Genomic DNA, 23,166 nt, shown 5'->3' on the forward strand with positions numbered 1-23,166 from the left:
CCTGTGGCGAAACCAACCTCGCCACTGGGCTTTGGAGAGGACTGGCTGCTGGCCTCTTGCCCCTGGATTATGGGCCATATACTAACTTTTGAACCCCTGGTCTGATTCATGCCATTTTTTAATATGTTGTTCCCCTGAATGGATTGATTGCGAATATGTAATTTTTATGTGAATGTGATGTATGGTTTTTGAGTTATGAAAGTTGGGTAGAAAGTATGTTTAACTGTATGTATAATTGAGTCTCCTCTCAGGATAAGGGGAGGGAATATGCTGGGTGTGTTTCTATTGTCCCATTGTGTGTTTAAAATGGTGATGTCTGTTCTGTTGTCCTCACATGTGTATTGGCGATCTCCCTTTGTCCTCAGAGATAATTGGATTGCTCTTCAGGTTGTCTGGACAGAGAGGAGGAAACCATGATGCATTGTGGGGATATGTTGTCCTATGTCCCAGTCTTCATTCTGGTCCTCTGGGGGCGTGAACGATTGGTTGCTGTAGTTACATTGTATGTGTTGTTAATTACTGATTGGTTGTATTTCAAACCCCTGTGGGCAGTACTATGTTTGTGGTTTATGAATAAAAGAGGCTGTACTTGAAGTACAGTCAGACCACTGCTTGACCCTCAACACGGAGCCTTGTCTCGTTATTGGGGGGATTCACTGTATGCTGTTAGAGGACCGATTGCCAGGATTGTATGCTTTTCCTGTTCGTCTGCTAGCAGCTATTCGTGAGGTTCCAGTCTGGAGTGCTACTTTGTATCCAGTTCGGGAGTTGGTGTTCTGCAGTAGCTGTGCCTGTCTCTCAGAAAGGGGCTTATCGCCTAAACGGATTTTAACCCCTTGTCTGCGGAAACGTGCCGTTACATTGGTGGCAAGCAGCGGGATCGTTCCTACATCCAGAAGGACAGCTACAGGAGACACCATTTCTGTGAATTCTACAATTTAAGGACAACGTATGTCCCAGTACAGCGACCCTAAAAGCACCAGGATGGAACCAGCAGTGTTATACGAGGAGGAGGACCTGGATGGCCGGGATGCATTAAGGAAAGGCATCTGGTACCAGGCCCTGGATAATCTACAATACCAGCGGGGTGAGAGTCTCCCCAGTGAAGAGCAGCGGTTGCAGAAGCAAGTGGCCCTGCGGATGCCCTTCCTGGGAGAGCAGCCCCTGGAGGAATGGGTGAAGGAACTAGAGCACCGGGTATGGCAGGAGCTATGGCTGGAGGATGCCTACCAGGCGCTTTGGTGGTATATGGCACAGTATATACCCTGGACAGCCGAACATGACAAGCCAGAGGGAGAGGAGTTTTATGGTCCTGGCTTGTTATGGGAGTCCTTTGCAGAGCCTGACTTCGGGAGCCCTGCACAGTCCAGACTTCAGGACATTTTTTATGAGAGGGAGGCTAGGCATGAGTGGGATGACCCCCATGAGGTAGAGCAAGACCTGGCTCACCTAGCAACCCTGGAGTGGGAACTGGAGCAGGACTACCGAGATCTCTTCCACTCCATTGAGAAGGCTCAGCAGGACGGTAAGGTGACAGACCCAGATCCAGACCCATTCAGCTGGGTAGATATTGTAGAGTGTTACTGGGAAGGACCCCAGGTGGCCGGTACAGATGGGACCGAGGTCTCTCCACCGGTCCTGCAGGGAATTGGGAGCCCAGTCTCCATTCCCCAGCGGCAGTGTGAAGTGCAGGGAGAGGAGAGCAGCGTCCTCCCTCTCCAGCAGCAGGCTGAGTTACAGGGGGCAGAGGTAGTTGTTCCTGCCCCCCAGCAGCAGGGTGATATGCCGGGAAGGCAGTGTGAAATGCAGGGAGAGGAGAGCAGCGTCCTCCCTCCTCAGCGGCAGGCTGAGTTACAGGGGGCAGAGGTAGTTGTTCCTGCCCCCCAGCAGCAGGGTGATATGCCGGGAAGGCAGTGTGAAATGCAGGGAGAGGAGAGCAGCGTCCTCCCTCTCCAGCGGCAGGCTGAGTTACAGGGGGCAGAGGTGGTTGTTCCTGCCCCCCAGCAGCAGCATGATTTTTTGGGAATAGAGAGCCCAGTCTCCTTTCCCCAGCAGCAGGACACTGTATTGGGAGCGGAGACGGTCGGTCGCCCTCCCCAGCGGCTGGAAGGATGTATGGGAGAGGAGCTCGTTACCCCCTCTCCCCAGCGGCAGCTTAACGCACCAGGGGGAGACAGTAAGCCCCACAACAGTGCAGATGGGACCGTGGTCTCTGCACTTACAGCACAGGGGGTAGAGACAGTCGGTCTCCCCCTCCAACAACCAGGCTCCAACCAGGCTTCTTCCGTGGTAGCGTTGGCACCAGGGCAGAGTACCGCTGATACCTGCCCACAAAGCAACCTCCACTCCAAGCCAGGGAGCAACACAGAGACCGGGAGTACCAGCTTCCAATATAACCTTGGTGGACTCACTGGACAGAGACAGGCTACTAAAGTCAACAGGTCCAGTATTGGGTTGTGGGTGGGCTGCCAGACTAACTCAGGTACCGACCGGCGTGAGGTCAGGTATCTGGTTAGTCTTCCCTGGGGGGGGGAGATGTGTGGCGAAACCAACCTCGCCACTGGGCTTTGGAGAGGACTGGCTGCTGGCCTCTTGCCCCTGGATTATGGGCCATATACTAACTTTTGAACCCCTGGTCTGATTCATGCCATTTTTTAATATGTTGTTCCCCTGAATGGATTGATTGCGAATATGTAATTTTTATGTGAATGTGATGTATGGTTTTAGAGTTATGAAAGTTGGGTAGAAAGTATGTTTAACTGTATGTATAATTGAGTCTCCTCTCAGGATAAGGGGAGGGAATATGCTGGGTGTGTTTCTATTGTGCCATTGTGTGTTTAAAGGGTGATGTCTGTTCTGTTGTATCTACATGTGTATTGGCGATCTCCTTTTGTCCTCAGAGATAATTGGATTGCTCTTCAGGTTGTCTGGACAGAGAGGAGGAAGCCATGATGCATTGTGGGGATATGTTGTCCTATGTCCCAGTCTTCATTCTGGTCCTCTGGGGGCGTGAACGATTGGTTGCTGTAGTTACATTGTATGTGTTGTTAATTACTGATTGGTTGTATTTCAAACCCCTGTGGGCAGTACTATGTTTGTGGTTTATGAATAAAAGAGGCTGTACGTGAAGTACAGTCAGACCACTGTTTGACCCTCAGCACGGAGCCTTGTCTCGTTATTGGGGGGATTCACTGTATGCTGTTAGAGGCTGATTGCCAGGATTGTATGGTTTTCCTGTTCGTCTGCTAGCAGCTATTCGTGAGGTTCCAGTTTGGAGTGCTACTTTGTATCCAGTTCGGGAGTTGGTGTTCTGCAGTAGCTGTGCCTGTCTCTCAGAAAGGGGCACATCGCCTAAACGGATTTTAACCCCTTGTCTGCTGAAACGGTCCGTTACACTGCCCACTACACCATGGACTGTTATACCCCTATACTGCCCACTACACCATGGACTGTTATACCCCTATACTGCCCACTACACCATGGACTATTATACCCCAATACTGCCCACTACATCATGGACTATTATACCCCTATGCTGCCCACTACACCATGGACTGTTATACCCCTATACTGCCCACTACACCATGGACTGTTATACCCCTATGCTGCCCACTACACCATGGACTATTATACCCCTATACTGCCCACTACACCATGGACTATTATACCCCTCTACTGCCCACTACACCATGGACTGTTATACCCCTCTACTGCCCACTACACCATGGACTATTATACCCCTATACTGCCCACTACACCATGGACTGTTATACCCCTCTACTGCCCACTACACCATGGACTGTTATACCCCTATACTGCCCACTACACCATGGACTGTTATACCCCTATACTGCCCCTACACCATGGACTGTTATACCCCTATACTGCCCACTACAACATGGACTATTATACCCCTCTACTGCCCACTACACCATTGACTATTATACCCCTCTACTGCCCACTACACCATGGACTGTTATACCCCTATACTGCCCACTACACCATGGACTGTTATACCCCTATACTGCCCACTACACCATGGACTGTTATACCCCTATACTGCCCACTACACCATGGACTGTTATACCCCTATACTGCCCACTACACCATAGACTGTTATACCCCTATACTGCCCACTACACCATGGACTATTATACCCCTCTACTGCCCACTACACCATGGACTGTTATACCCCTATACTGCCCACTACACCATGGACTATTATACCCCTATACTGCCCCTACACCATGGACTGTTATACCCCTATACTCCCCCTACACCATGGACTGTTATACCCCTATACTGCCCACTACACCATGGACTATTATACCCCTATACTGCCCACTACACCATGGACTGTTATACCCAATACTGCCCACTACACCATGGACTGTTATACCCCTATACTGCCCACTACATCATGGACTATTATACCCCTCTACTGCCCACTACACCATGGACTGTTATACCCCTATACTGCCCACTACACCATGGACTATTATACCCCTATACTGCCCCTACACCATGGACTATTATACCCCTATACTGCCCACTACACCATGGACTGTTATACCCCTATACTGCCCACTACACCATGGACTGTTATACCCCTATACTGCCCACTACACCATGGACTGTTATACCCCTCTACTGCCCACTACACCATGGACTATTATACCCCTATACTCCACCTACAACATGGACTATTATACCCCTATACTGCCCACTACACCATGGACTGTTATACCCCTATACTGCCCACTACACCATGGACTATTATACCCCTATACTGCCCACTACACCATGGACTGTTATACCCCTATACTGCCCACTACACCATGGACTATTATACCCCTATACTGCCCACTACACCATGGACTGTTATACCCCTCTACTGCCCACTACACCATGGACTGTTATACCCCTCTACTGCCCACTACACCATGGACTGTTATACCCCTATACTGCCCACTACACCATGGACTGTTATACCCTTATACTGCCCTCTACACCATGGACTGTTATACCCCTATACTGCCCACTACACCATGGACTGTTATACCCTTATACTGCCCACTACACCATGGACTGTTATACCCCTATACTGCCCACTACACCATGGACTGTTATACCCCTATACTGCCCACTACACCATGGACTGTTATACCCCTATACTGCCCACTACACCATGGACTGTTATACCCAATAATGCCCACTACACCATGGACTGTTATACCCCTCTACTGCCCACTACACCATGGACTGTTATACCCCTATACTGCCCACTACACCATGGACTGTTATACCCCTCTACTGCCCACTACACCATGGACTGTTATACCCCTCTACTGCCCCTACACCATGGACTGTTATACCCCTATACTGCCCACTACACCATGGACTGTTATACCCCTATACTGCCCACTACACATGGACTATTATACCCCTATACTGCCCTCTACACCATGGACTGTTATACCCAATACTGCCCACTACACCATGGACTGTTATACCCCTATACTGCCCACTACACCATGGACTGTTATACCCCTATACTGCCCACTACACCATGGACTGTTATACCCCTATACTGCCCACTACACCATGGACTGTTATACCCCTATACTGCCCACTACACCATGGACTATTATACCCCTATACTGCCCACTACACCATGGACTATTATACCCCTCTACTGCCCTCTACACCATGGACTGTTATACCCCTATACTGCCAACTACACCATGGACTGTTATACCCCTATACTGCCAACTACACCATGGACTGTTATACCCAATACTGCCCACTACACCATGGACTGTTATACCCCTCTACTGCCCTCTACACCATGGCCTGTTATACCCCTATACTGCCCACTACACCATGGACTGTTATACCCCTATACTGCCCACTACACCATGGACTATTATACCCCTATACTGCCCACTACACCATGGACTATTATACCCCTATACTGCCCACTACACCATGGACTGTTATACCCCTATACTGCCCACAACACCATGGACTATTATATCCCTATACTGCCCACTAGAGCATAGACTATTATACCCCTATACTGCCCACTACACCATGGACTGTTATACCCCTCTACTGCCCTCTACACCATGGCCTGTTATACCCCTATACTGCCCACTACACCATGGACTGTTATACCCCTATACTGCCCACTACACCATGGACTATTATACCCCTATACTGCCCACTACACCATGGACTGTTATACCCCTATACTGCCCCTACACCATGGACTGTTATACCCCTCTACTGCCCACTACACCATGGACTGTTATACCCCTATACTGCCCACTACACCATGGACTATTATACCCCTATACTGCCCCTACACCATGGACTATTATACCCCTATACTGCCCACTACACCATGGACTGTTATACCCCTATACTGCCCACTACACCATAGACTGTTATACCCCTCTACTGCCCACTACACCATGGACTGTTATACCCCTATACTGCCCACTACACCATGGACTGTTATATCCCTATACTGCCCACTACACCATGGACTGTTATACCCCTATACTGCCCACTACACCATGGACTGTTATACCCCTATACTGCCCACTACACCATGGACTGTTATACCCCTATACCATGGACTATTATACCCCTATACTGCCCACTACACCATGGACTGTTATACCCCTATACTGCCCACTACACCATGGACTGTTATACCCCTATACTGCCCACTACACCATGGACTGTTATACCCCTATACTGCCCACTACACCATGGACTGTTATACCCCTATACTTCCCACTACACCATGGACTGTTATACCCCTAAATTGCCCACTACACCATGGACTGTTCTACCCCTATACTGCCCACTACACCATGGACTATTATACCCCTATACTGCCCACTACACCATGGACTATTATACCCCTATACTGCCCCTACAACATGGACTATTATACCCCTCTACTGCCTCTACACCATGGACTATTATACCCCTCTACTGCCCACTACACCATAGACTGTTATACCCCTATACTGCCCACTACACCATGGACTGTTCTACCCAATACTGCCCTCTACACCATGGACTGTTATACCCCTCTACTGCCCACTACACCATGGACTGTTATACCCCTATACTGCCCACTACACCATGGACTATTATACCCCTATACTGCCCACTACACCATGGACTGTTATACCCCTATACTGCCCACTACACCATGGACTATTATACCCCTATACTGCCCACTACACCATGGACTGTTATACCCCTATACTGCCCACTACACCATGGACTGTTATACCCCTATACTGCCCACTACACCATGGACTGTTATACCCCTATACTGCCCACTACACCATGGACTGTTATACCCCTCTACTGCCCACTACACCATGGACTGTTATACCCCTATACTGCCCACTACACCATGGACTGTTATACCCCTATACTGCCCACTACACCATGGACTGTTATACCCCTATACTGCCCACTACACCATGGACTGTTATACCCCTCTACTGCCCATAGATAGATAGAGATTTTTTTTGTCTCTAAATAGAAATTGACACAAAATTAAAATAAAAAAACAACAATTTATTGTGCACAGAGTTGCAGAATTTTCCACTCATCGTTGTGTGACTTGATCCTGCGGTAACAATGATGGGAGTCTTCAGGGGCCTCCACTGGGAGTCTTCAGGGGCCTCCACTGGGAGTCTTCAGGGGCCTCCACTGGGAGTCTTCAGGGGCCTCCACAGGGAGTCACTTTGGATCTGGAATACTATGGTTGATGGCGCTGCACCATGTAACTGGAGGGGGAGGGACCGCCGTGGCATGTTACCTGAGAAGGAGGGGCCACAGTGGCATGTTAACGGAGGGGGAGGAGCCATCGTGACATTTTATCAGAGGGGGAGGGGCCACCATTGTATGTTATTGGAGGGGGAGGGGCCAGTGCAGCGTCCGCGGTCCTCAGTCCCTTTTAGTTCCTTGTTTTCTCAACTGAGCTCGAACTCTGTAGTAAAAAAACAGACCAAAAGATGAAAAGACGCTACAGGGGCCCTGAAAACAAGGGCCCCAGGAGACACCATAACATGGTACCCTGAGTGCCAGCAGAGATCACAGACTGAACCTCCCTCAACAGAGGCTGTAATATGGGGGAACTGAGGCGAAAGACAAAGAGCAAGAAACATAGACTGCAAGGAGAAAGATCCCCATAACACTGACCTCCACAGTGCCCCCATAACAGTGACATCCACAGTGCCCCCATAACACTGACCTCCACAGTGCCCCCATAACAGGGCCCACCACAGTGCCCCATAACACTGACCTCCACAGTGCCCCCATAACACTGACCTCCACAGTGCCCCCCATAACAGTGACCTCCACAGTGCCCCCCATAACAGTGACATCCACAGTGCCCCCATAACAGTGACCTCCACAGCGCCCCCATAACACTGACATCCACAGTGCCCCCATAACACTGACCTCCACAGTGCCCCATAACAGGGACCACCACAGTGCCCCCATAACACTAACCTCCACAGTGCCCCTATAACACTGACCTCCACAGTGCCCCTATAACACTGACCTCCACAGTGCCCCCATAACAGTGACATCCACAGTGCCCCCATAACACTGACCTCCACAGTGCCCCCATAACAGGGCCCACCACAGTGCCCCATAACACTGACCTCCACAGTGCCCCCATAACACTGACCTCCACAGTGCCCCCCATAACAGTGACCTCCACAGTGCCCCCCATAACAGTGACATCCACAGTGCCCCCATAACAGTGACCTCCACAGCGCCCCCATAACACTGACATCCACAGTGCCCCCATAACACTGACCTCCACAGTGCCCCCCATAACAGTGACATCCACAGCGCCCCCATAACAGTGACATCCACAGTGCCCCCATAACACTGACCTCCACAGTGCCCCCCATAACAGTGACATCCACAGTGCCCCCATAACAGTGACATCCACAGTGCCCCCATAACACTGACCTCCACAGTGCCCCCCATAACAGTGACATCCACAGCGCCCCCATAACAATGACATCCACAGTGCCCCCCATAACACTGACCTCCACAGTGCCCCCCATAACAGTGACATCCACAGTGCCCCCATAACAGTGACATCCACAGTGACCCCCATAACAGTGACACCCACAGTGCCCCCATAACAGTGACATCCACAGTGCCCCCATAACACTGACCTCCACAGTGACCCCCATAACAGTGACACCCACAGTGCCCCCATAACAGTGACATTTACAGTGCCCCCATAACAGTGACATCCACAGCGCCCCCATAACAGTGACATCCACAGTGCCCCCATAACACTGACCTCCACAGTGCCCCCCATAACAGTGACATCCACAGTGCCCCCATAACAGTGACCTCCACAGCGCCCCCATAACACTGACCTCCACAGTGCCCCCCATAACAGTGACACCCACAGTGCCCCCATAACAGTGACCTCCACAGTGCCCCCATAACAGTGACCTCCACAGTGCCCCCATAACAGTGACCTCCACAGTGCCCCCATAACACTGACCTCCACAGTGCCCCCATAACAGTGACATCCACAGCGCCCCCATAACACTGACCTCCACAGTGCCCCCATAACACTGACATCCACAGCGCCCCCATAACACTGACCTCCACAGTGCCCCCATAACAGTGACCTCCACAGTGCCCCCATAACACTGACCTCCACAGTGCCCCCATAACACTGACCTCCACAGTGCCCCCATAACAGTGACATCCACAGCGCCCCCATAACACTAACCTCCACAGTGCCCCCCATAACAGTGACATCCACAGTGCCCCCCCATAACAGTGACATCCACAGTGCCCCCATAACAGTGACCTCCACAGTGCCCCATAACAGGGACCACCACAGTGCCCCCATAACACTAACCTCTACAGTGCCCCCCCATAACAGTGACCTCCACAGTGCCCCCATAACACTGACCTCCACAGTGCCCCCATAACAGTGACCTCCACAGTGCCCCATAACAGGGACCACCACAGTGCCCCCATAACACTGACCTCCACAGTGCCCCCCCATAACACTGAGCTCCACAGTGCCCCCCCATAACAGTGACATCAACAGTGCCCCCCCATAACAGTGACCTCCACAGTGCCCCCATAACAGGGCCCACCACAGTGCCCCCATAACACTGACCTCCACAGTGCCCCCCCATAACACTGACCTCCACAGTGCCCCCCATAACACTGACCTCCACAGTGCCCCCATAATACTGACCTCCACAGTGCCCCTCATAACAGTGACATCCACAGTGCCCCCATAACACTGACCTCCACAGTGCCCCCATAACAGTGACCACCACAGTGCCCCCATAACACTGACCTCCACAGTGCCCCCACATAACAGTGACCTCCGCAGTGCTCCCATAACACTGACTTCCACAGTGCCCCCCATCTGTTTTGGCTCCTCACATGTACTACCATGTGGACACACACAGCTCTGCTACACGCACTCGTCCATCATTCCACCATTTATTCTCTTACTTTGTTCGAAATGCTGCAACCCGACCGGTGACCATGGAGACGTGGCGATCGACCAGCACCTGCAGAGAGACCACCAGACAGGGTGACCCTATAGACAGAGCTTACAGTGTAGACCTATACATTGTCCTTCCTCCGTCTGTATCTATATGCACCCACTGCTTCTACACAGGGTGACCCTATAGACAGAGCTTACAGTGTAGACCTGTACATAGTCCCTACTCCGCCTGTATCTATGGGTACCGACTTCTATACAGGGTGACCCTATAGACAGAGCTTACAGTGTAGACCTATACATAGTCCCTACTCCGCCTGTATCTATGGGTACCGACTTCTATACAGGGTGACCCTATAGACAGAGCTTACAGTGTAGACCTGTACATAGTCCTTCCTCCGCCTGTATCTATATGTACCCACTGCTTCTATACAGGGTGACCCTATAGACAGAGCTTACAGTGTAGACCTATACATGGTCCTTCCTCCGCCTGTATCTATATGTACCTACTGATTCTATACAGGGTGACCCTATAGACAGCGCTTACAGTGTAGAACTGTACATAGTCCTTCCTCCGTCTGTATCTATATGTACCCACTGCTTCTATACAGGGTGACCCTATAGACAGAGCTTACAGTGTAGACCTGTACATGGTCCTTCCTCCGCCTGTATCTATATGTACCCACTGCTTCTATACAGGGTGACCCTATAGACAGAGCTTACAGTGTAGACCTGTACATTGTCCTTCCTCCGCCTATATCTATATGTACCCACTGCTTCTATACAGGGTGACCCTATAGACAGAGCTTACAGTGTAGACCTGTACATAGTCCTTCCTCCGCCTGTATCTATATGTACCCACTGCTTCTATACAGGGTGACCGTATAGACAGAGCTTACAGTGTAGACCTGTACATAGTCCTTCCTCCGCCTGTATCTATATGTACCCACTGCTTCTATACAGGGTGACCCTATAGACAGAGCTTACAGTGTAGACCTATACATAGTCCTTCCTCCGCCTGTATCTATATGTACCTACTGCTTCTATACAGGGTGACCCTATAGACAGAGCTTACAGTGTAGACCTGTACATGGTCCTTCCTCCACCTGTATCTATATGTACCTACTGCTTCTATACAGGGTGACCCTATAGACAGAGCTTACAGTGTAGACCTGTACATAGTCCCTACTCCGCCTGTATCTATATGTACCAACTGCTTCTATACAGGGTGACCCTATAGACAGAGCTTACAGTGTAGACCTGTACATAGTCCCTACTCCGCCTGTATCTATATGCACCCACTGCTTCTATACAGGGTGACCCTATAGACAGAGCTTACAGTGTAGACCTGTACATAGTCCTTCCTCCGTCTGTATCTATATGTACTCACTGCTTCTATACAGGGTGACCCTATAGACAGAGCTTACAGTGTAGACCTGTACATAATCCTTACTCCGCATGTATCTATATGTACCCACTGCTTCTATACAGGGTGACCCTATAGACAGAGCTTACAGTGTAGACCTATACATAGTCCTTCCTCCGCCTGTATCTATATGTACCTACTGCTTCTATACAGGGTGACCCTATAGACAGAGCTTACAGTGTAGACCTGTACATAGTCCCTACTCCGCCTGTATCTATATGTACCAACTGCTTCTATACAGGGTGACCCTATAGACAGAGCTTACAGTGTAGACCTGTACATAGTCCTTCCTCCGCCTGTATCTATATGTACCCACTGCTTCTATACAGGGTGACCCTATAGACAGAGCTTACAGTGTAGACCTGTACATGGTCCTTCCTCCGTCTGTATCTATATGCACCCACTGCTTCTATACAGGGTGACCCTATAGACAGAGCTTACAGTGTAGACCTGTACATGGTCCTTCCTCCGCCTGTATCTAAATGCACCCACTGCTTCTATACAGGGTGACCCTATAGACAGAGCTTATAGTGAAGACCTGTACATAGTCCTTCCTCCGCCTGTATCTATATGCACCCACTGCTTCTATACAGGGTGACCCTATAGACAGAGCTTACAGTGTAGACCTGTACATAGTCCTTCCTCCGCCTGTATCTATATGTACCCACTGCTTCTATACAGGGTGACCCTATAGACAGAGCTTACAGTGTAGACCTGTACATAGTCCTTCCTCCGCCTGTATCTATATGTACCCACTGCTTCTATACAGGGTGACCCTATAGACAGAGCTTACAGTGTAGACCTGTACATAGTCCTTCCTCCGCCTGTATCTATATGCACCCACTGCTTCTATACAGGGTGACCCTATAGACAGAGCTTACAGTGTAGACCTGTACATGGTCCTTCCTCCGCCTGTATCTATATGCACCTACTGCTTCTATACAGGGTGACCCTATAGACAGAGCTTACAGTGTAGACCTGTACATGGTCCTTCCTCCGCCTGTATCTATGGGTACCGACTTCTATACAGGGTGACCCTATAGACAGAGCTTACAGTGTAGACCTGTACATGGTCCTTCCTCCGCCTGTATCTATATGCACCCACTGCTTCTATACAGGGTGACCCTATAGACAGAGCTTACAGTGTAGACCTGTACATAGTCCTTCCTCCGCCTGTATCTATATGTACCCACTACTTCTATACAGGGTGACCCTATAGACAGAGCTTACAGTGTAGACCTGTACATGGTCCTTCCTCCACCTGTATCTATATGTACCTACTGCTTCTATACAGGGTGACCCTATAGACAGAGCTTACAGTGTAGACCTGTACATAGTCCCTACTCCGCCTGTATCTATATGTACCAACTGCTTCTATACAGGGTGACCCTATAGACAGAGCTTACAGTGTAGACCTGTACATAGTCCCTACTCCGCCTGTATCTATATGCACCCACTGCTTCTATACAGGGTGACCCTATAGACAGAGCTTACAGTGTAGACCTGTACATAGTCCTTCCTCCGTCTGTATCTATATGTACTCACTGCTTCTATACAGGGTGACCCTATAGACAGAGCTTACAGTGTAGACCTGTACATAATCCTTACTCCGCATGTATCTATATGTACCCACTGCTTCTATACAGGGTGACCCTATAGACAGAGCTTACAGTGTAGACCTATACATAGTCCTTCCTCCGCCTGTATCTATATGTACCTACTGCTTCTATACAGGGTGACCCTATAGACAGAGCTTACAGTGTAGACCTGTACATAGTCCCTACTCCGCCTGTATCTATATGTACCAACTGCTTCTATACAGGGTGACCCTATAGACAGAGCTTACAGTGTAGACCTGTACATAGTCCTTCCTCCGCCTGTATCTATATGTACCCACTGCTTCTATACAGGGTGACCCTATAGACAGAGCTTACAGTGTAGACCTGTACATGGTCCTTCCTCCGTCTGTATCTATATGCACCCACTGCTTCTATACAGGGTGACCCTATAGACAGAGCTTACAGTGTAGACCTGTACATGGTCCTTCCTCCGCCTGTATCTAAATGCACCCACTGCTTCTATACAGGGTGACCCTATAGACAGAGCTTATAGTGAAGACCTGTACATAGTCCTTCCTCCGCCTGTATCTATATGCACCCACTGCTTCTATACAGGGTGACCCTATAGACAGAGCTTACAGTGTAGACCTGTACATAGTCCTTCCTCCGCCTGTATCTATATGTACCCACTGCTTCTATACAGGGTGACCCTATAGACAGAGCTTACAGTGTAGACCTGTACATAGTCCTTCCTCCGCCTGTATCTATATGTACCCACTGCTTCTATACAGGGTGACCCTATAGACAGAGCTTACAGTGTAGACCTGTACATAGTCCTTCCTCCGCCTGTATCTATATGCACCCACTGCTTCTATACAGGGTGACCCTATAGACAGAGCTTACAGTGTAGACCTGTACATGGTCCTTCCTCCGCCTGTATCTATATGCACCTACTGCTTCTATACAGGGTGACCCTATAGACAGAGCTTACAGTGTAGACCTGTACATGGTCCTTCCTCCGCCTGTATCTATGGGTACCGACTTCTATACAGGGTGACCCTATAGACAGAGCTTACAGTGTAGACCTGTACATGGTCCTTCCTCCGCCTGTATCTATATGCACCCACTGCTTCTATACAGGGTGACCCTATAGACAGAGCTTACAGTGTAGACCTGTACATAGTCCTTCCTCCGCCTGTATCTATATGTACCCACTACTTCTATACAGGGTGACCCTATAGACAGAGCTTACAGTATAGACCTTTGGTATTTTTAACAATTTCTGTAAAATAAAGTGTTTTTTTTTATTTATTTTAACATTCCAGTTGGCAGCAATGCATCCTGAGTGTTAAATCCCCAAAATTACCAAAAAGAAGGTCTCCGACGCGGGTAGAGGGAACCCACCTGGTTGTGTCTGTACATGACTGGAAACGTGAAGACCCCAATCACCCCTGAAACAGACAGAAGAGCATGAAAACCAGTAGCTGGAGAATGGGGAGCCCCAGCCTGCCCCCCAATATATCACTGTACACAGGGGAGCCCCAGCCTGCCCCCCAATATATCACTGTACAAAGGGGAGCCCCAGCCTGCCCCCCAATATATCACTGTACACAGGGGAGCCCCAGCCTGCCCCCCAATATATCACTGTACACAGGGGAGCCCCAGCCTGCCCCCCAATATATCACTGTACACAGGGGAGCCCCAGCCTGCCCCCCAATATATCACTGTACACAGGGGAGCCCCAGCCTGCCCCCCAATATATGACTGTACACAGGGGAGCCCCAGCCTGCCCCCCAATATATCACTGTACACAGGGGAGCCCCAGCCTGCCCCCCAATATATCACTGTACAAAGGGGAGCCCCAGCCTGCCCCCCAATATATCACTGTACACAGGGGAGCCCCAGCCTGCCCCCCAATATATGACTGTACACAGGGGAGCCCCAGCCTGCCCCCCAATATATCACTGTACACAGGGGAGCCCCAGCCTGCCCCCCAATATATGACTGTACACAGGGGAGCCCCAGCCTGCCCCCCAATATATGACTGTACACAGGGGAGCCCCAGCCTGCCCCCCAATATATGACTGTACACAGGGGAGCCCCAGCCTGCCCCCCAATATATGACTGTACACAGGGGAGCCCCAGCCTGCCCCCCAATATATGACTGTACACAGGGGAGCCCCAGCCTGCCCCCCAATATATCACTGTACACAGGGGAGCCCCAGCCTGCCCCCCAATATATCACTGTACACAGGGGAGCCCCAGCCTGCCCCCCAATATATGACTGTACACAGGGGAGCCCCAGCCTGCCCCCCAATATATCACTGTACACAGGGGAGCCCCAGCCTGCCCCCCAATATATCACTGTACACAGGGGAGCCCCAGCCTGCCCCCCAATATATCACTGTACACAGGGGAGCCCCAGCCTGCCCCCCAATATATCACTGTACACAGGGGAGACCCAGCCTGCCCCCCAATATATCACTGTACACAGGGGAGCCCCAGCCTGCCCCCCAATATATCACTGTACACAGGGGAGCCCCAGCCTGCCCCCCAATATACCACTGTACACAGGGGAGCCCCAGCCTGCCCCCCAATATATCACTGTACACAGGGGAGCCCCAGCCTGCCCCCCAATATATCACTGTACACAGGGGAGCCCCAGCCTGCCCCCCAATATATCACTGTACAAAGGGGAGCCCCAGCCTGCCCCCCAATATATCACTGTACACAGGGGAGCCCCAGCCTGCCCCCCAATATATCACTGTACACAGGGGAGCCCCAGCCTGCCCCCCAATATATCACTGTACACAGGGGAGCCCCAGCCTGCCCCCCAATATATCACTGTACACAGGGGAGCCCCAGCCTGCCCCCCAATATATGACTGTACACAGGGGAGCCCCAGCCTGCCCCCCAATATATCACTGTACACAGGGGAGCCCCAGCCTGCCCCCCAATATATCACTGTACAAAGGGGAGCCCCAGCCTGCCCCCCAATATATCACTGTACACAGGGGAGCCCCAGCCTGCCCCCCAATATATCACTGTACACAGGGGAGCCCCAGCCTGCCCCCCAATATATCACTGTACACAGGGGAGCCCCAGCCTGCCCCCCAATATATCACTGTACACAGGGGAGCCCCAGCCTGCCCCCCAATATATGACTGTACACAGGGGAGCCCCAGCCTGCCCCCCAATATATGACTGTACACAGGGGAGCCCCAGCCTGCCCCCCAATATATGACTGTACACAGGGGAGCCCCAGCCTGCCCCCCAATATATGACTGTACACAGGGGAGCCCCAGCCTGCCCCCCAATATATCACTGTACACAGGGGAGCCCCAGCCTGCCCCCCAATATATCACTGTACACAGGGGAGCCCCAGCCTGCCCCCCAATATATGACTGTACACAGGGGAGCCCCAGCCTGCCCCCCAATATATCACTGTACACAGGGGAGCCCCAGCCTGCCCCCCAATATATCACTGTACACAGGGGAGCCCCAGCCTGCCCCCCAATATATCACTGTACACAGGGGAGCCCCAGCCTGCCCCCCAATATATCACTGTACACAGGGGAGACCCAGCCTGCCCCCCAATATATCACTGTACACAGGGGAGCCCCAGCCTGCCCCCCAATATATCACTGTACACAGGGGAGCCCCAGCCTGCCCCCCAATATACCACTGTACACAGGGGAGCCCCAGCCTGCCCCCCAATATATCACTGTACACAGGGGAGCCCCAGCCTGCCCCCCAATATATCACTGTACACAGGGGAGCCCCAGCCTGCCCCCCAATATATCACTGTACACAGGGGAGCCCCAGCCTGCCCCCCAATATATCACTGTACACAGGGGAGCCCCAGCCTGCCCCCCAATATATCACTGTACACAGGGGAGCCCCAGCCTGCCCCCCAATATATCACTGTACACAGGGGAGCCCCAGCCTGCCCCCCAATATATCACTGTACACAGGGGAGCCCCAGCCTGCCCCCCAATATATCACTGTACACAGGGGAGCCCCAGCCTGCCCCCCAATATATCACTGTACACAGGGGAGCCCCAGCCTGCCCCCCAATATATCACTGTACACAGGGGAGCCCCAGCCTGCCCCCCAATATATCACTGTACACAGGGGAGCCCCAGCCTGCCCCCCAATATATCACTGTACACAGGGGAGCCCCAGCCTGCCCCCCAATATATCACTGTACACAGGGGAGCCCCAGCCTGCCCCCCAATATATCACTGTACACAGGGGAGCCCCAGCCTGCCCCCCAATATATGACTGTACACAGGGGAGCCCCAGCCTGCCCCCCAATATATCACTGTACACAGGGGAGCCCCAGCCTGCCCCCCAATATACCACTGTACACAGGGGAGCCCCAGCCTGCCCCCCAATATATCACTGTACACAGGGGAGCCCCAGCCTGCCCCCCAATATATGACTGTACACAGGGGAGCCCCAGCCTGCCCCCCAATATATCACTGTACACAGGGGAGCCCCAGCCTGCCCCCCAATATATCACTGTACACAGGGGAGCCCCAGCCTGCCCCCCAATATATGACTGTACACAGGGGAGCCCCAGCCTGCCCCCCAATATATGACTGTACACAGGGGAGCCCCAGCCTGCCCCCCAATATATCACTGTACACAGGGGAGCCCCAGCCTGCCCCCCAATATATCACTGTACACAGGGGAGCCCCAGCCTGCCCCCCAATATATCACTGTACACAGGGGAGCCCCAGCCTGCCCCCCAATATATCACTGTACACAGGGGAGCCCCAGCCTGCCCCCCAATATATCACTGTACACAGGGGAGCCCCAGCCTGCCCCCCAATATATCACTGTACACAGGGGAGCCCCAGCCTGCCCCCCAATATATCACTGTACACAGGGGAGCCCCAGCCTGCCCCCCAATATATGACTGTACACAGGGGAGCCCCAGCCTGCCCCCCAATATATCACTGTACACAGGGGAGCCCCAGCCTGCCCCCCAATATATGACTGTACACAGGGGAGCCCCAGCCTGCCCCCCAATATATGACTGTACACAGGGGAGCCCCAGCCTGCCCCCCAATATATGACTGTACACAGGGGAGCCCCAGCCTGCCCCCCAATATATCACTGTACACAGGGGAGCCCCAGCCTGCCCCCCAATATATCACTGTACACAGGGGAGCCCCAGCCTGCCCCCCAATATATCACTGTACACAGGGGAGCCCCAGCCTGCCCCCCAATATATCACTGTACACAGGGGAGCCCCAGCCTGCCCCCCAATATATCACTGTACACAGGGGAGCCCCAGCCTGCCCCCCAATATATCACTAGGGAGCCCCAGCCTGCCCCCCAATATATCACTAGGGAGCCACAGCCTGCCCCCCAATATATCACTAGGGAGCCACAGCCTGCCCCCCAATATATCACTAGGGAGCCCCAGCCTGCCCCCCAATATATCACTAGGGAGCCCCAGCCTGCCCCCCAATATATCACTAGGGAGCCCCAGCCTGCCCCCCAATATATCACTAGGGAGCCCCAGCCTGCCCCCCAATATATCACTAGGGAGCCCCAGCCTGCCCCCCAATATATCACTAGGGAGCCCCAGCCTGCCCCCCAATATATCACTAGGGAGCCCCAGCCTGCCCCCCAATATATCACTAGGGAGCCCCAGCCTGCCCCCCAATATATCACTAGGGAGCCCCAGCCTGCCCCCCAATATATCACTAGGGAGCCCCAGCCTGCCCCCCAATATATCACTAGGGAGCCCCAGCCTGCCCCCCAATATATGACTGTACACAGGGGAGCCCCAGCCTGCCCCCCAATATATGACTGTACACAGGGGAGCCCCAGCCTGCCCCCCAATATATGACTGTACACAGGGGAGCCCCAGCCTGCCCCCCAATATATGACTGTACACAGGGGAGCCCCAGCCTGCCCCCCAATATATCACTGTACACAGGGGAGCCCCAGCCTGCCCCCCAATCTATCACTGTACACAGGGGAGCCCCAGCCTGCCCCCCAATATATCACTGTACACAGGGGAGCCCCAGCCTGCCCCCCAATATATCACTGTACACAGGGGAGACCCAGCCTGCCCCCCAATATATCACTGTACACAGGGGAGCCCCAGCCTGCCCCCCAATATATGACTGTACACAGGGGAGCCCCAGCCTGCCCCCCAATATATGACTGTACACAGGGGAGCCCCAGCCTGCCCCCCAATATATGACTGTACACAGGGGAGCCCCAGCCTGCCCCCCAATATATCACTGTACACAGGGGAGCCCCAGCCTGCCCCCCAATATATCACTGTACACAGGGGAGCCCCAGCCTGCCCCCCAATATATCACTGTACACAGGGGAGCCCCAGCCTGCCCCCCAATATACCACTGTACACAGGGGAGCCCCAGCCTGCCCCCCAATATATCACTGTACACAGGGGAGCCCCAGCCTGCCCCCCAATATATCACTGTACACAGGGGAGCCCCAGCCTGCCCCCCAATATATCACTGTACACAGGGGAGCCCCAGCCTGCCCCCCAATATATCACTGTACACAGGGGAGCCCCAGCCTGCCCCCCAATATATCACTGTACACAGGGGAGCCCCAGCCTGCCCCCCAATATATCACTGTACACAGGGGAGCCCCAGCCTGCCCCCCAATATATCACTGTACACAGGGGAGCCCCAGCCTGCCCCCCAATATATCACTGTACACAGGGGAGCCCCAGCCTGCCCCCCAATATATCACTGTACACAGGGGAGCCCCAGCCTGCCCCCCAATATATCACTGTACACAGGGGAGCCCCAGCCTGCCCCCCAATATATCACTGTACACAGGGGAGCCCCAGCCTGCCCCCCAATATACCACTGTACACAGGGGAGCCCCAGCCTGCCCCCCAATATACCACTGTACACAGGGGAGCCCCAGCCTGCCCCCCAATATATCACTGTACACAGGGGAGCCCCAGCCTGCCCCCCAATATATCACTGTACACAGGGGAGCCCCAGCCTGCCCCCCAATATATCACTGTACACAGGGGAGCCCCAGCCTGCCCCCCAATATATCACTGTACACAGGGGAGCCCCAGCCTGCCCCCCAATATATGACTGTACACAGGGGAGCCCCAGCCTGCCCCCCAATATATGACTGTACACAGGGGAGCCCCAGCCTGCCCCCCAATATATGACTGTACACAGGGGAGCCCCAGCCTGCCCCCCAATATATCACTGTACACAGGGGAGCCCCAGCCTGCCCCCCAATATATCACTGTACACAGGGGAGCCCCAGCCTGCCCCCCAATATATCACTGTACACAGGGGAGCCCCAGCCTGCCCCCCAATATATCACTGTACACAGGGGAGCCCCAGCCTGCCCCCCAATATATGACTGTACACAGGGGAGCCCCAGCCTGCCCCCCAATATATGACTGTACACAGGGGAGCCCCAGCCTGCCCCCCAATATATCACTGTACACAGGGGAGCCCCAGCCTGCCCCCCAATATATCACTGTACACAGGGGAGCCCCAGCCTGCCCCCCAATATATCACTGTACACAGGGGAGCCCCAGCCTGCCCCCCAATATATGACTGTACACAGGGGAGCCCCAGCCTGCCCCCCAATATATGACTGTACACAGGGGAGCCCCAGCCTGCCCCCCAATATATGACTGTACACAGGGGAGCCCCAGCCTGCCCCCCAATATATGACTGTACACAGGGGAGCCCCAGCCTGCCCCCCAATATATGACTGTACACAGGGGAGCCCCAGCCTGCCCCCCAATATATGACTGTACACAGGGGAGCCCCAGCCTGCCCCCCAATATATGACTGTACACAGGGGAGCCCCAGCCTGCCCCCCAATATATCACTGTACACAGGGGAGCCCCAGCCTGCCCCCCAATATATCACTGTACACAGGGGAGCCCCAGCCTGCCCCCCAATATATGACTGTACACAGGGGAGCCCCAGCCTGCCCCCCAATATATCACTGTACACAGGGGAGCCCCAGCCTGCCCCCCAATATATCACTGTACACAGGGGAGCCCCAGCCTGCCCCCCAATATATCACTGTACACAGGGGAGCCCCAGCCTGCCCCCCAATATATCACTGTACACAGGGGAGCCCCAGCCTGCCCCCCAATATATCACTGTACACAGGGGAGCCCCAGCCTGCCCCCCAATATATCACTGTACACAGGGGAGCCCCAGCCTGCCCCCCAATATATCACTGGGGAGCCCCAGCCTGCCCCCCAATATATCACTGGGGAGCCCCAGCCTGCCCCCCAATATATCACTGGGGAGCCCCAGCCTGCCCCCCAATATATCACTGGGGAGCCCCAGCCTGCCCCCCAATATATCACTAGGGAGCCCCAGCCTGCCCCCCAATATATCACTAGGGAGCCCCAGCCTGCCCCCCAATATATCACTAGGGAGCCCCAGCCTGCCCCCCAATATATCACTAGGGAGCCCCAGCCTGCCCCCCAATATATCACTAGGGAGCCCCAGCCTGCCCCCCAATATATCACTAGGGAGCCCCAGCCTGCCCCCCAATATATCACTAGGGAGCCCCAGCCTGCCCCCCAATATATCACTAGGGAGCCCCAGCCTGCCCCCCAATATATCACTAGGGAGCCCCAGCCTGCCCCCCAATATATCACTGTACACAGGGGAGCCCCAGCCTGCCCCCCAATATATCACTGTACACAGGGGAGCCCCAGCCTGCCCCCCAATATATCACTGTACACAGGGGAGCCCCAGCCTGCCCCCCCAATATATGACTGTACACAGGGGAGCCCCAGCCTGCCCCCCAATATATGACTGTACACAGGGGAGCCCCAGCCTGCCCCCCAATATATCACTGTACACAGGGGAGCCCCAGCCTGCCCCCCAATATATCACTGTACACAGGGGAGCCCCAGCCTGCCCCCCAATATATCACTGTACACAGGGGAGCCCCAGCCTGCCCCCCAATATATCACTGTACACAGGGGAGCCCCAGCCTGCCCCCCAATATATCACTGTACACAGGGGAGCCCCAGCCTGCCCCCCAATATATCACTGTACACAGGGGAGCCCCAGCCTGCCCCCCAATATATCACTGTACACAGGGGAGCCCCAGCCTGCCCCCCAATATATCACTAGGGAGCCCCAGCCTGCCCCCCAATATATCACTAGGGAGCCCCAGCCTGCCCCCCAATATATCACTAGGGAGCCCCAGCCTGCCCCCCAATATATCACTAGGGAGCCCCAGCCTGCCCCCCAATATATCACTAGGGAGCCCCAGCCTGCCCCCCAATATATCACTAGGGAGCCCCAGCCTGCCCCCCAATATATCACTAGGGAGCCCCAGCCTGCCCCCCAATATATCACTAGGGAGCCCCAGCCTGCCCCCCAATATATCACTAGGGAGCCCCAGCCTGCCCCCCAATATATCACTAGGGAGCCCCACCCTGCCCCCCAATATATCACTAGGGAGCCCCAGCCTGCCCCCCAATATATCACTGTACACAGGGGAGACCCAGCCTGCCCCCCAATATATCACTGTACACAGGGGAGACCCAGCCTGCCCCCCAATATATGACTGTACACAGGGGAGCCCCAGCCTGCCCCCCAATATATCACTGTACACAGGGGAGCCCC

General features: G+C 53.4%; 1 protein-coding gene across 1 annotated transcript in view; it reads right to left on the minus strand.

The window, feature by feature from the left end:
- Nucleotides 1-7,587: 7,587 nt before the first annotated feature.
- Nucleotides 7,588-23,166, minus strand: part of RTN2 (reticulon 2) — an 80,457-nt gene continuing 64,878 nt past the window's right edge. The window contains exons 8-10 of the mRNA XM_040442475.1: nucleotides 14,933-14,979; nucleotides 10,552-10,610; nucleotides 7,588-8,023 (exon numbers count right to left, since the gene is read on the minus strand). Of these exons, the coding sequence (XP_040298409.1) occupies nucleotides 7,981-8,023; nucleotides 10,552-10,610; nucleotides 14,933-14,979 (149 nt within the window). The 3' untranslated portion in view covers nucleotides 7,588-7,980. The remainder of the gene's footprint in view (nucleotides 8,024-10,551; nucleotides 10,611-14,932; nucleotides 14,980-23,166) is intronic.

Source organism: Bufo bufo, chromosome 8 (genome assembly GCF_905171765.1).
Source record: "Bufo bufo chromosome 8, aBufBuf1.1, whole genome shotgun sequence".
NCBI lineage: Eukaryota > Metazoa > Chordata > Amphibia > Anura > Bufonidae > Bufo > Bufo bufo.